This window comes from Chlorocebus sabaeus, chromosome 16 (genome assembly GCF_047675955.1).
Source record: "Chlorocebus sabaeus isolate Y175 chromosome 16, mChlSab1.0.hap1, whole genome shotgun sequence".
NCBI classification, from domain to species: Eukaryota; Metazoa; Chordata; class Mammalia; order Primates; family Cercopithecidae; genus Chlorocebus; species Chlorocebus sabaeus.
Genome location: NC_132919.1, coordinates 51,065,991 through 51,080,191, shown reverse-complemented (window position 1 = coordinate 51,080,191; position 14,201 = coordinate 51,065,991). Strand labels below are relative to the sequence as shown.

Sequence of the window (14,201 nt, the reverse complement as noted above, 5' to 3'; positions counted from 1 at the left end):
CTTGCATGGTTTTCTTAGGGCAAGAAGAAAGTTACTGGATTTAGCAAACAGAAATACAGGAGGCTCTGAATTTCAGATAGCACTTTAAAAGATTATTTTGTACATTGAGAGGCCGAGGCAGGTGGACTGCTTGAGGTCAGGAGTTCAACACCAGCCTGGCTAACATGATGAAACCCTGTTTCTACTAAAAATTAGCCAGGCATGGTGGCTCATGCCTGTAGTCCCAGCTAGTTAGGAGGCTGAGGCAGGAGAATTGCTTGAATCCAGAAGGCTCAGGTTGCAGTGAACCGAGATCGTGTCACCGCACTCTAGCCTGGGTGACAGAGCTAGACTCCGCTGCAAAAAAAAAAAAAAAAAAAAAAAGATTATTTTATATAGTGTTTTATCTGGCAGCCTGAGATCAGAGTGCCTGGCAGAACAGTTATTTCTCCAGTCCTGGAAGGGAGGCAGGGGTGGGCAACCCCCTATGCGTGCCCTTGCCTCGTGTGGAGGCACCGTGGATATATGGGTAGAGGTGACATCGAGGCCAACTTGAAGTTGACTCCAGCCTTGGCTCTGCCACTTACTCAGCAGAGTCCCTTGGAAGGCTGGTGACACATGTCCACACCAGTCATGCTGACGCTTGGGGCTGCACAGGCAGCAATTCAGCAGTGGCTGGCTTTGCCTTGCTCCCCAGCCCCTGGGTGCTGTCCAAGGGATGCACGACTGTCCTACTGTGTCAGGGCTGGTGCTGGGACCAGGCTGGGACCTGGGTGACCCTCTGAAGCACTCTCCCTGCCCCAGGACCTATCGGGCCCATGAAGAAGGTGCTGGTTGACAATCCTAAGAACCGGATGCTGCTCATTGAGAACCTTCGGGAGTCCCAGCCCTACCGCTACACGGTGAAGGCGCGCAACGGGGCCGGCTGGGGGCCTGAGCGGGAGGCCACCATCAACCTGGCCACCCAACCCAAGCGGCCCATGTCCAGTGAGTGGTGGTGGGCAGGGAGGTGAGGGGCAGATGGGGTTAGGGGGACAGAGGGCAGCAGCAAGGGCCCTGGCTCACTCCGAGACCCTGCAGTCCCCATCATCCCTGACATCCCCATCGTGGACGCCCAGAGCGGGGAGGACTACGACAGCTTCCTTATGTACAGCGATGATGTTCTACGCTCTCCATCTGGCAGCCAGAGGCCCAGCGTCTCCGATGACACTGGTGAGTGGAGAGCTGGGATCCACAAGAAGACAGTGGGGGTCTTGGGTACAGAGGGAGTCCACTGGGTCCAGAGAGAGGGCAAAGGGGCCAGCAACTAGAGGACATGGAGGTTAAGACAGCCTTGGACAGATGCAATGGTGTGCACATCTGTGCACGGGGCACAGGAACCAGTGCCTGGGGGACAGACGCACACAGCCTTGTGCAAGCACACAAGAGTTCATGCCCACGGGACCATGAAGAAACACAACTTCACAACTTGAAGGTTCAGCAGCTCTGTCATGCACACAGGACACTCAGGCCACCCCCCAGGGCCAGGCCTGGCCCAGAAGCCCTGGGCAGCCACCAGGTGGCCACCTGGCAGGGGTAGGGGAGCCAAGGAGACAAGAACACCCCCAATGGCTCTGTCCTTCCTCCTTGATTCCCAGAACAAAGTGGTGCAGAGCCCTTAGCTGGGCCTCCTGAGTGCTCAGTGTCAGCTCTGGCTCCACCTGTGGGACATGAGATGAATCACTTATCCTCTCCTTGCGTCAGTTTTCTGCTCTGTATAATGGGATACCAATCACACAGTACCATGAGTGGAAAAGCCTCCGGGGCACGTATATCATTTGTTTTTCCTTCCGTCCCTGCCTATGCCTCAAGCTGCCCCCAGTGAACACATACTGGCCCCCACGGGCTGAGCTTGGGCTTAAGGAGCCATTTTGAGGGGTTCAGGTGGAGCACAGCTAGTGTGACTCTGGAACCCCAGCTCAGCTGCTTCTAACACTACCTGTGAAGCGCTCGGTGGCTTGCGGAACATCCCTGGGAGGCAGGCAGGGGCGAGAGTCCTCTCCATTGTACAAATGGGAAACTGAGGCTCAGAGAGGTTAAGTAAGGCAAGGGAGACCTCACAGGTGGTGACAGAGCCCAGGCTTCCCCCAGGTCTCCTGGCGGGTCAGGGGGTCTCTCCTCCCCAGCTGTGCCAAGGCTGCACTCGCTCATCTGGAAAGCCTCCAGCCGCGCGAGGGTTTCACCTGCCACGGGCCTTCCCCATCCGGCCTTGCGCAACTACCCCAGCCCCCAAAACACACCCTGAGATCCCGGGAGCTGGAGACAGGCTCCCCTCGCAGCACCTCCGGCCTTCCCCTGCCTGGCCCTGCTCGGCCCGGCGCTCCCAGGCGGTGCCAATGCGGCCCTTCGTTGTTCCCAAGGCTGCGGCTGGAAGTTCGAGCCCCTGCTGGGGGAGGAGCTGGACCTGCGGCGCGTCACGTGGCGGCTGCCCCCGGAGCTCATTCCGCGCCTGTCGGCCAGCAGCGGGCGCTCCTCCGACGCCGAGGCGCCCCACGGGCCCCCGGACGACGGCGGCACGGGCGGGAAGGGGGGCAGCCTGCCCCGCAGTGCGACACCCGGGCCCCCCGGAGGTGACAGGTTCACCCGCTGCGCCCCGATCCGCGCCCACCCAGCCTCACTCACGCCCGCGGGCCTGGGGGCCTGGGGTGGGTGTCTGCCCTGCCTCGGGGCCCCAGTTTCAGCCAGGCTGGGGCCTTGGCGGCTGGGGACACAGCTGCTCAGAGGCAGGGCCCAGTGCCAGGGGACACCCGAGGCAGGCGCTTGGGCCCTTATGGTGCTTGCCTGGCCAGGGGGTGCAAATTCAGAAGTCTGCTCAGGGAGCGGACCCTGGCACCCAAGTAGACGGCTCAGGGGCCTCAAAGGACAGGAGGGAAGGCTTTGGGATTTCCCCAAGGCAGGACTGACTGCAGGGGCAGCAAATCCCCCACCACTGCCAGGGTGGGCTGTGCTCATACCGATATAGTGGCCAGCCAGAGGACATGGGCTGTGGAAGCCTGGGTGGCCCCTGGGCTCCTCCAGGGACAAAGGACCTCTGTCCCTAGTGGTTTGAGGGAAACTGGTTGTATTTAAGCAAAAGCCACCCAGAGGGTGGGTGACCAGGAATGCGCAGGGCCAACCTGCTCCTTGGGGCCTGGGTCTGGGGCAGGCCTGACCAAGGGACCCTGCTCTCCCCCTGCAGAGCACCTGGTGAATGGCCGGATGGACTTTGCCTTCCCGGGCAGCGCCAACTCCCTGCACAGGATGACCACAACCAGTGCCGCTGCCTATGGCACCCACCTGAGCCCACACGTGCCCCACCGAGGACTAAGCACATCCTCCACCCTCACACGGGACTACCACTCGCTGACCCGCTCAGAACACTCACACTCGACCACACTGCCCAGAGACTACTCCACCCTCACCTCCGTCTCCTCCCATGGTGAGTGACCTCAGCCAACCCTGCCTCTCCCACTAACCCTTCCTCTCTTCCAGCTCCTGGTGCCTCGGGCTTCTGCCTGCTGTCCCGATGGTCCATTCTCCAACACACACACATGCATGTACACACACATGCATGTACACACGCACACACGCACACATGCATGCACACACGCACGCATGCACTTATGCATGCATACTCCTTGCTCCTCTCACTCTTGTTTTGTCCTGCCCTAGGCCTCCCTCCCATCTGGGAACACGGGAGGAGCAGGCTTCCGCTGTCCTGGGCTCTGGGGTCCCGGAGTCGGGCTCAGATGAAAGGGTTCCCCCCTTCCAGGGGCCCACGAGACTCTATAATCCTGGCTGGGAGGCCAGCAGCGCCCTCCTGGGGCCCAGGTAGTACAGGGGTGGCCATCCTGTCTCTACAGCTGTCCTGCTCCATCTGTCATCCAGCCACCATAGCAGCCGCCAGCTGTGCCCACTGCTTCCCCTCCATTCCATCCACAGGACCCCCGCCTGCCCACAGGCGCTAACCACCTGCCCTACCATCAGTGCTGATGCCTAACACTGCCTCTGCCCTTCCAGGGGGCGGGGCTATGGCTGGGGCAGGAGAGGGGCCAGGCCAGCTGAGGAATTGAGAGGGTGGGGCTGGCAGACTCACAGGGTTCACCCTCTCTTGGCACAGGCAGGGCCCGCACCCTCCTGGAGGATGTGCGGTAGGTGCTGGGCAACCTGGACAGGGTGTTGCAGGGTGAGTTGTCCAGCCGGCGATCAGTGTAGACATGCCAGCCGAGGGAGGGAGGTCAGGGGGCAGCACTGTGACTCCCACTGAGACCCTAGCATCTCTGACTGCAGCCTCCTGTCCCCAGACTCTCGCCTGACGGCTGGTGTGCCCGACACGCCCACCCGCCTGGTGTTCTCTGCCCTGGGACCCACATCTCTCAGAGTGAGCTGGCAGGAGCCGCGGTGCGAGCGGCCGCTGCAGGGCTACAGCGTGGAGTACCAGCTGCTGAACGGCGGTGAGACATGGTGGCTGCTGGGCTGTGGGGTGCAGCCCCGCGAGGCCTGGCCCCAGGGTGACACATAGGGCACCGGCTGTGTCAGAACCCACCCGAATCCCTTGAGCGCTAAAGCCCCCATCCAGCCTGAGAGGGTCTCCCACCCCACTTCTTTGCCTCGCCTCTTCTGAGGTCTCACCCATCTCCCTGGGCCTCTCTCCTGGTCATTCTCTGCTAGGTTTTGCCTAACAAGGCCTCTTTGGGCTAGGATCCTAGGGCCTCTGCTGGCCGGAGATGCCTTTGGGGGGAACGAGGAAGTTTCACTTCCCTGGGCAGGCACATTCAAAGCAGCATGACCAGGACGCAGGATTTTACCCAAACATGAGTGGGATTACAGGCTCCACTCTTGTATAGTACACAACCTGAACAACCAGCCATACCATACTGTACCCAACCTGTACCCAAACCACAGCTAGTCCTGGGTGGGTGATAACCAGGTCTCGATGGCAGCTTAGGGAAGAGGGGGATCAGGCCAGGGGTGGGAGTAACAGTGCACTACTGTCTGCCCCCACCTGACCCCTCAGGTGAGCTACATCGGCTCAACATCCCCAACCCTGCCCAGACCTCGGTGGTGGTGGAAGACCTCCTGCCCAACCACTCCTATGTGTTCCGCGTGCGGGCCCAGAGCCAGGAAGGCTGGGGCCGAGAGCGTGAGGGTGTCATCACCATCGAATCCCAGGTGCACCCGCAGAGCCCACTCTGTCCCCTGCCAGGTGAGTTGCCTCCCCCAGCCCCACAGCTGCCCCCATCATGCCCACCACCCACCCACACGCTGACGCTCTTCCTCTACTGCCCCCAGGCTCCGCCTTCACTTTGAGCACTCCCAGCGCCCCAGGCCCGCTGGTGTTCACTGCCCTGAGCCCAGACTCGCTGCAGCTGAGCTGGGAGCGGCCACGGAGGCCCAATGGGGATATCGTTGGCTACCTGGTGACCTGTGAGATGGCCCAAGGAGGAGGTGCTGCCCGCCCCGGGGGCAGGGGTGGCCAGGGGAGGGGTAGAGAGGGGCCGCAGAGGCTGAAGGCATCTTCTCTGCTCAGGGCCAGCCACTACATTCCGGGTGGATGGCGACAGCCCCGAGAGCCGGCTGACCGTGCCAGGCCTCAGCGAGAACGTGCCCTACAAGTTCAAGGTGCAGGCCAGGACCACTGAGGGCTTCGGGCCAGAGCGCGAGGGCATCATCACCATAGAGTCCCAGGATGGAGGTAGGCACCTGTCCTTTCCTTCACCTCCCACTCCTCCTCGGGCCGTGCCTTCTCCTGGCACCACCCTCTGACCAGCCAATCTGCCTACTCCAGGCCCCTTCCCACAGCTGGGCAGCCATGCCGGGCTCTTCCAGCACCCACTGCAAAGTGAGTACAGCAGCATCACCACCACCCACACCAGCGCCACCGAGCCCTTCCTAGTGGGTGAGCACTGAGGGCCAGGGGATCCCGGCTCTCCCAGGACAGGGAGCTAGCAGAGGGAGAGGGGCAGACCCCAGGCCAGGTCATCTAATGCCTCCTCCTCCACAGATGGGCTGACCCTGGGGGCCCAGCACCTGGAGGCAGGCGGCTCCCTCACCCGGCATGTGACCCAGGAGTTTGTGAGCCGGACGCTGACCACCAGCGGAACCCTCAGCACCCAGGTGGACCAACAGTTCTTCCAAACCTGATCCCACCCTGCCCCACCCTCGCCATGTCCCACTAGGCATCCTTCCAACTCCTCTCCCAGAGCCTCCTCCGCTACTCCATCCTTGCACCCCTGGCCGCCCAGCCCACCCACAAGCACAGAGCAGGGGCTAGGTGTCTCCTGGGAGGCATGAAGGGGGCAAGGACCCCCTCTCTGGGCCCAAACCTATTTGTAACCAAAGAGCTGGGAGCAGCACAAGGCCCCAGCCTTTGTTCCGCACTTAATAAACAGTTTTGCTACTGCTAGGCCCTGCCTTGCCCATTCTTCTGGGGCCTGAGAGGTGCTCGCCGAGGGTAGGGGAGCGGTTCTGACATCCCCCATTCTCTGACACCCAAGCATACACCCACCTCTAGAGGCAGGCAGGTACCACGTTGGAGGCACAAGTTTATTGAGCACCCAGATACGGAAGGTGGCACCAGGCACAGAGCCATGGGACTGGCCTGCAGGCCCTGCACCCTCGCCGTGTGCTGTCCTGGGGCCTCCTCACAAGTGCAACACCTTGGCTCCATCGGCCGCTTGAGAGAGGTAGAAGGTGGCAGTCCCGCCATAGTGCTCCTGTGAGAGGCGGGCTGGGGGTGAGTGGCAGGGCCCCGGGAAGCCGCCGCTCCTGCCCGCCCAGGCCCTGGTGCCCGCCCACCTGGATGTGCTGCATGGCGTGGGGAGCGGCAGAGGCCTCCAGCAGTGTCACTGTGCAGCCACCGAAGCCACCGCCCGTCATGCGGCTGCCATAAACCCCAGGCACAGCAAGTGCAGCCTCCACCAGCTGGTCCAGCTCCAGGCAGCTCACCTCATAGTCGTCTCTGCAGAGAGGATATCGAAGGGGTGGGCCTGGGGCCAGCCTGCGCCTGGCAGAAGCGGGGCGCCCAGAGGGCCTCACCTGAGTGAGCGGTGGCTCTCCACCATGAGGCGGCCAAAGGCTCTGTAGTCACCACGTCTCAGGGCGGCCGCTGCCTGGGCCGTGCGCTGAATCTCCCCCACCACATGCCGGGCCCGCCGGAAGCCCTCTTTGCTCACCAGTTCCCGGGCAGCTGGGGAGGAAAAAGGAGTCAGCAGCCACCTTCTCACTGCCTGGGACCACGACGCCTGTGAGGGCCGGCAGGCGGTGATGGCAGTGGCCCTGGCTGGACAGTGAAGGGTGGGAGGCTGCGGGGGCAGCAGCCTGGCTCTCTCAGACATGGGTCTGAAGAGCCCCTTTATCACAGTGCCTCCTTCCCCAACTGTAAAATGGGACACCTTGGTCCTTCAGGGAGCAGTGAGGGTGAAACACTCCACGCTTCCCAAGGTGAGTGCTGCCTTCAAGAGGCCCCCACAGCAGGAGGAGAAGAAATTCTGCTGAGCCACATGGAGCCTCGAGGACTGGGACTCCAGAAGAGGGGGCAGGAGCAGCCAGGGACCAGCAGGCCATCCCATCTGGCTGGAGCTGAGGCTGGAGGGGTACCTGGGTCAGTACCGGTACTGACTCAGTGTACTGCGCCCAGCCAAACCCGCAGGTTTAAGGGGGAAGCTTGTTATAGGTGGCATGGCGGGATAGAGGGGCAAGTAGATGCAAAGGACTAAGAAATGAATGAGCAGGCGCGGTGGCTCACGCCTGTAATCCCAGCACTTTGGGAGGCCGAGGCGGGTGGATTGCCTGAGGTCAGGAGCTCTAGACCAGCCTGGCCAACATGGTGAAACCCTGTCTCTAATAAAAATACAAAAATTAGCCGGGCATCGTGGCAGGCACCTGTAATCCCAGCTACTCAGGAGGCTGAGGCAGGAGAATTGCTTGAACCTGGGAGGCAGAGGGTGCGGTGAGTGGAGGTCATGCCACTGCACTCCAGCCTGGGTGACAGAGTGAGGCTCCCTCTCAAAAAAGAAAAAAAAAAAGAAAGAAATGAATGGAAATGAGACAGTGGGCGGTGTTTTAGGCGGGAAGAAAACTGAGCATGTCTTGGAGGCTGAGGGAAGGAGCCAGGCAGCCAGGCAGGGGATGGAAGGAGAGGGACTGGGGCTTCTAGGGCAGGACTCTGGAGGAGACAGGGCAAGCTGCTCCTAGGCAGGAGACCTGGAGGGAGGGGCAAGGGGAGGCTGGGGTGGGGAGGAGGGCCCAACTTGTTCCAGTGTGAAAACCTTGGCCAAGGTCATCTGCACAGAGCAGGCAGGGCAGGGCTGAGCACTGCTCTGGAGAACGTGACACAGTTCACAAAGGAAAAGGACAGGGAGGTCCCTCGGAGCTGTCTGGTGTCCCTGAGATAGGCACACCTACACTGCCAGGAAGGAACAACTCAGTGTGGGCACCATGGCCAGGCAGTCAAGGGCATGGGCCCTGGAGCTAATCTGTCCAGATAGGGTTCAGATCCCAGCACTGCCTCTCACTGTAGATTCCATCAAAAATATGAGAATTATGGTAACAGAATGTGCTTTACAGAGTTTTGGGGGGAATTAAATAATATTGATACAACCTTAAAACTATCCAATAGACTATCTTCCTGGCCATGGGTAGCAGGAGCTTTAAGGATACTTGTATCTTTGTTATTTTGGAGACAAGGTCTCACTCTGTGGCCCAGGTTGGAGTGCAGTGGTGCAATCACAGCTCACTGCAGCCTCAACCTCCTGGGCTCAAGCGATCCTCCCACCCCAGCCTCCTTAGTAGCTAGGACTACAGGCACACACCACCATGCCTGGTTAATTTTTGTATTTTTTTAGAGATAGGGTTTCACCATGTTGCCCAGGCTGGTCTCGAATTCCTGAGCTCAATCAAGCTGCCCGCCATGGCCTCCTAAAGTGCTGGGATTACAGGCACAGACGTGAGCCACTGCACCCAGCCTAGAATATTTGTCTCTTGACTCTATAATCCTACTCCTAAGAATCCATTCCTAAGAAACTATTAAGAGAATGCAGATAGGACATGCGTGGTGACTCACGCTTGTGCCTGCAGGCGGATCACTTGAGGTCAGGAGTCCAAAACCAGCCTGTCCAATATAGTGAAACCCCATCTCTACTAAAAATACAAAAAAAAAAAAAAAATCAGCTGGCTGTAGTGGCACGCGCCTGTAGTCCCAGCTACAGAGAGGCTGAGGCAGGAGAATTGCTTGAACTCTGAAGACAGAGGTTGCCGTGAACCGAGATTATGCCACTGTGCTCCAGCCTGGGCTACAGAGCAAGACTCAGTCTCAAATAAAAAAAAGAGAATGCAGATAAACCGGGTGCCTTTAGTCGCAGCTACCCAGGAGACTAGGTGAGATGACATGAGTCCAAGAGTTCAGGTCCAGCCTGGGCAGCACAGCAGAACCCATCTCTTTAAAAAATAAAAGACCAGCCTGACCAACATGGTGAAACCTCATCTCTACTAAAATTACAAAAATTAGCCGGGCATGGTGGCGCATGCCTCTAATATCAGCAACTCAGGAGGCTGAGGCAGGAGAATCACTTGAACCTGGGAGGCAGAGGTTGCAGTGAGCGAGATCGTGCCACTGCACTCCAGTCTGGGTGATAAAGCAAGACTCCGTCTCAAATAAATAAATAATTTTAAAAGTTCATCATAGTGTGAGGTGTATCAGAAAATAGTTAAGTAAATGACAGGGCACCTGAATGCTGAAACATTGTGGAGGTTTAAAGAGCCACACTGAGGCCAGGTGCGGTGGCTCACACCTGTAATCCCAGCACATTGGGAGGCCGAGACAGGCAGATCACGAGGTCAGGGTTCGAGACCAGCCTGGTCAACGTGAAACCCCGTCTCTACTAAAAATACAAAACTTGGCTGGGCATGGTGGTGGGTGCCAGTAATCCCAGCTACTCAGGAAGCCGAGGCAGGAGAATCATTTGAACCCAGGAGGCGGAGGTTGCAGTGAGCTGAGATTGTGCCACTGCACTCCAGCCTGGGCAACAGAGCAAGACTCTCTCTCACAAAAAAAAGAAAAAGACACACTGAGACGGGCCTTTCGTGGCATAAGATAGGGTTCTGAGATTACGTTAAGTAAAAAAAAAAAAAAAAAGGCCAGTGCGGTGGCTCACACCTGTAATCCCAGCACTTTGGGAGGCTGAGGCAGGAGGATCACCTGAGGTCAGGCATTTGAGACCAGCCTGGCCAATATGGTGAAACCCCAGTCTCTACTAAAAATACAAAAAATTTGCCAGGTGTAGTGGCAGTGCCTGTAGTCCCAGCTACTCTAGAGGCTGAGGCAGGAGAATCGCTTGAACCTGGGAGGCAGAGGTTGCAGTGAGCTGAAACTGCACCATTGCACTCCAGCCTGGGTAACAAGACTGAAACTTTGTGTCCAAAACAAAAAACAAAACAAAACAAAAACATGGCAAGTGGGCTGGGTCCAGTGGCTCATGCCTATAATCCCAACACTTTGGGAGGCCAAGGCAGGAGGACCACCTGAGGCCAGAGTTCAAGATCAGCCCGGGCAACATTGCAAGACCCTGTCTTTACAAAAATAAAAATGAGCTGGGCATGGTGGCACACCTGTAATCTCAGCTACTTGGAAGGCTGAGCTGGGAGGATAGGATCCCTTGAGCCTAAGAGTTCAAGTTTGCAGTAAGCTATGATCACACCACTACACTCCAGCTTGGGCAACAGAACGAGACCCTGCCTCTTAAAAAAAAGGGGGCAGGGTTGGGGGCAAGTGATGACATATTACATATACTCAGCTTTGAAAACAGATGTGGAAAAATACTGAAAGGAAACGTGAAAATGTCAACAGTGGCTGTCACTGCGTAGTGGCCTTATAGCTTGTTATTTTCTACTTTGTACTTTTCTACATTTTCCACAATGGAAGTATGATTTTTCTGATTAGATAAGACCATTTTAGGATTTCAAGCAGGCCTGCTGATATCGGAACCCTGGGTTTGCAGTGTTTGAGGGGACTGGGGAGAGCATGGCAGAAGGCCCTGGAGATCGGGATCCCAGGCAGGGTCAAGGCCACACTGAGGCGCCAGCAGGGAGCACAGCCGCCTCCAGGACAGAGCACCCCGGCAGTTCTCACCCTCTAGCTCTTCCAGCTGCACCTCCCGGAGGCTTTCCTTGCCCAGCGCCTGGGCCACTTCTTCACACTGGCGCCGCCGCACAGGGTACTCGCTGGAGCCCAGGGAGTGGCGGACATTAGAGTTGGTGATGAGCACGGCCAGCTTGGGGTCTGAGAGTGGCACCAGGCTGGTCTCCAAGGACCTGGGGTGGAGTTACAATGGGGGAGATGACGAGGCCCATTGTACTTGCTGCGCCAGGCAGTGGGCACACTCCACCCAGGAGCACCTGAGTGCAGGACGGGAGGGGACGAGGGGAGCGAGCCCAACCTGCAGTCAATGAGCAGCGCGTGGCCCTTCTGTCCCATGAGTGAGATGAACTGGTCCATGATGCCACAGGGCATCCCTGCGAAGCTGTGCTCAGCCTGCTGACACACCTGGGCGCGGGCAGCTATTGTGCCCGAGTCTGCAGTACAGGGTGAGGTGGGGAGGCTAGAGCTGGTGGGAGCAGCAGTGGCTCCAATGACACTCCAGAGATTCCCTGCCACCCCCTCCATAAGGCATAGTAGAAGCTGGGACCACCTGGAGACCTCAGGGAAGGAGGGCTGGGTCAGGGCTGCGGCCTAGCTGGTACCTGGACAGAGCTGCTGGAGGAACGTGTACATGGCCACTTCCAAGGATGCTGAGCTGGACAGGCCACCCCCCAGGGGCACTGAGCTGACCACCACTGCACTGAAGCCAGGGAGGGGGGCAGCTGCAGGGGAAAGAACAGGTGATGGTAAGAAGGGCTGCCTGGGAGGATGGCACAGGAAGGGCATGTGTCCTGGCGGGAAGGGCAGCAACGGCCTAGCAGCTGTTTCTAGGGTGCGTGTCTCAGTTGTCAGAAGCCACCAACCTGCTGGTCTAAGGGACCCACTGCCCTCCATTTTCCCACCCTCTGAGGTTGCTGGGACACTCCTAATTGTCCTCCTGGTTTAGGGCTCTGGAGGGAAAAAAGGCTAGGGTTTGAATCCTGGCTCCTCCAAATAGGTCATGGGAAACCCAGGGCAAGTTCCCGACCTTCTGGGGGCATCAGTTTCCTCATCTGTACAACGGGATGCTCCACTCTGCGAGTCTTCCCCACAGTGTATCAGACAAATGAATGGGCTCTGTGGCTGTGGGGTGGCACTCCTAGTATCGGTGAGGACTTGGCTCAGGCCTGGGCCCCATACCTGGGTAGTACTGAATCACTCCCTTCACATAGTTGGCCCACCGAGGGGTCCCAGGCTCCAGCGAGCGCTGGGCTGTGGGCAGTGGAAACTGCAGCCGCTGGGGCTCATCAGCACCCTCAGAGGTGGTGAGGAGAGACACCAGCCCGTCCTTGCGGGGGCTGCCCACCACCACCGTCACGAGCTCCAGGGCCTGGCAGGACAGACAAGCAGTGGGTGAGGCTTTTGCAGGCTGATGGAGTAAGCCCCTCCAATGACACCGCCTCCAGCCGAGGTTCTGATGCCTCCGCAGTCATCAGGTTCTGAACTTCCAGGTTCAGCTTCGCAGGGAAGATCCTGAGGGCCAGCTGGCCTTGGGGGCTTGAGCCCTGCCCCCCTGGGTCTTCAGGGGCTGGGCGGCTGCTGTTGGAGCACAGACTTGGACTCTGCCCTGAGCTGTGGGGCAAGGGGGAGAGCTAGCCCAAAGGGAAAACAGATCACCGGAGCTCCAAAGCCTTTACATTTTGGGGTGGCCCTGGACACCCTGTACCTGTGCACTCCCCAAGCTACAGATGGGGCGGAAAGCGCCCCACACTGAAAGCTGGGAGTCCTCACTCCCAAGTCGCAGCCCCGCCAAGAACCTGCTGTGACCTCCAGCAGTTCACTGGGCCTCTCTGGGCCTCAGTTTCCTCCACTGTGAATTCAACGGGCTGGGCCAGAAGGCTACGTTCGCCCAAGTCTGCAGTTGGGGCCCCACGGTGGCCAGAGGCGTGGAGTGTCCCCTTCTGCGTGGCACACAGGGCCTCAGTTTAAAGGGAACATGCTCCCAGGTTGAAGGCCAGGAGCCCCAGCCCACAGAGGGCGGGCTTGAGCGAAGAGGCGGCCGCGCACCCTCTCCCGGCCACTTCCTCGCTTCCTCCCTTCCAACGTGGGGAACAGCCCGTCCCGGGGACTCTTCCGTGCGCCGTTGCTCCAGGCGCAGCTGCCCGCCCCACATCTCCCGCGGGAAGAACTCGCCCCCAGCGCCCCGAGGCCCGCCCTCCTCGGCGGCCGGGACAGGCGGCGGCGGGCTGGGGGCTCGCCGCGCAGCCCCTCACCATAGGCAGCACCAGGCCCTGGTTGTAGTCCGTGTGTTCCCCGATGAGGTTGACGCGGCCGGGCGCGGACACTGCCAGCTCAGGCTCGGCCCCGAACTCCTCCCGGAAGGCTCGCCGGGCCTCGGCCAGCAGCTCCGCGACCTGGGGCTGTCTCAAAGCAGCCATGACGCGCGCCTGCAGCACTGAACAGCAGCTCCGGCACAGCCCCGTCGGCGCGGGATGCTCGGGCGGGGCCACGCGCGGGGGTGCACACGTTCCCGCCAGCCCCGCCCCGCGCCCGGACGCCCCGCCCCCAGACCGCAGCCGGTTCCGCCCCCACCCGCAACTCCCGTTGGAATCCAGCTGCTGGGTGGTGGGTGGCAGGGGCTGATGGCGCCGGGTGGGATACAGCGCCCCCGATGGTGTCCTTCTCTCTGGACTTCGGGAAAAACCAATGGGCACTTACTAGACTGAGAATAGCCCTGAGTGGCACTTGGCATGACCGGGATTTCTGAGCTGGTCTTCCCTGGCGTTGGTGACTTTCTATGTGCCTCACCACCCACAACCACCCACACAGCCAGAGCAATGGAGCTGGCACCCGGTTGACCTGGGATTCCCAAAGGGATCTCCTAGGTCCCCAGGGCCAGCAGCTGTGAGAGGTCATTGGCCTCTGATCACCGGTTTCCAAGAGGGTGATCTGACACTCACTATAAGTAGAGATAAAGATAGACAAGTTTGGGCCGGGCGCAGTGGCTCACGCCTGTAATCCCAGCATTTTGGGAGGCCGAGGCGAGCGGATCACCTGAGGTCGGGAGTTCGTAGACCAGCCTGACCAA

At 59.5% G+C, this 14,201-nt stretch overlaps 2 protein-coding genes across 5 annotated transcripts in view; one reads left to right on the top strand and one right to left on the bottom strand.

Annotated features, from left to right (window-relative positions):
- The window catches only part of ITGB4 (integrin subunit beta 4), a 37,230-nt gene extending 30,827 nt beyond the window's left edge, over window positions 1-6,403 (top strand). For 2 of the 4 annotated variants that reach the window (XM_073005026.1, XM_037993465.2), the window contains 9 exons: window positions 784-966; window positions 1,060-1,191; window positions 3,197-3,436; window positions 4,302-4,451; window positions 5,015-5,203; window positions 5,290-5,445; window positions 5,528-5,692; window positions 5,786-5,896; window positions 6,002-6,403. In XM_073005026.1, the coding sequence (XP_072861127.1) occupies window positions 784-966; window positions 1,060-1,191; window positions 3,197-3,436; window positions 4,302-4,451; window positions 5,015-5,203; window positions 5,290-5,445; window positions 5,528-5,692; window positions 5,786-5,896; window positions 6,002-6,141 (1,466 nt within the window). In that variant the 3' untranslated portion in view covers window positions 6,142-6,403. Of the gene's footprint in view, window positions 1-783; window positions 967-1,059; window positions 1,192-2,378; window positions 2,589-3,196; window positions 3,437-3,669; window positions 3,829-4,301; window positions 4,452-5,014; window positions 5,204-5,289; window positions 5,446-5,527; window positions 5,693-5,785; window positions 5,897-6,001 lie in introns of all 4 variants that reach the window. The other 2 variants (XM_008011732.3, XM_008011731.3) reach the window with 2 other exon arrangements.
- A 121-nt stretch (window positions 6,404-6,524) lies between these two features.
- Window positions 6,525-13,633, bottom strand: GALK1 (galactokinase 1). Its single transcript, XM_008011729.3, has 8 exons — window positions 13,387-13,633; window positions 12,314-12,503; window positions 11,737-11,856; window positions 11,433-11,568; window positions 11,126-11,307; window positions 7,036-7,186; window positions 6,796-6,958; window positions 6,525-6,713 (listed from the first exon to the last, which is right to left on the bottom strand). The coding sequence occupies exons 1-8, from the start codon at window positions 13,549-13,551 to the stop codon at window positions 6,642-6,644; spliced, it is 1,179 nt and encodes a 392-aa protein (XP_008009920.1). The 5' UTR covers window positions 13,552-13,633; the 3' UTR covers window positions 6,525-6,641.
- Window positions 13,634-14,201: the final 568 nt, after the last annotated feature.

Coding starts and splice junctions, on each gene's coding strand:
- GALK1 (XM_008011729.3), bottom strand. CDS start 13,551: ATGGCTGCTTTGAGACAGCCCCAGGTCGCGGAGCTGCTGGCCGAGGCC. Junction 11,569..11,736: donor CCTCCAGCAGCTCTGTCCAG/GTACCAGCTAGG, acceptor CCTGTACTGCAG/ACTCGGGCACAATAGCTGCC. Junction 11,308..11,432: donor GCGCTGCTCATTGACTGCAG/GTTGGGCTCGCT, acceptor ACTCCACCCCAG/GTCCTTGGAGACCAGCCTGG.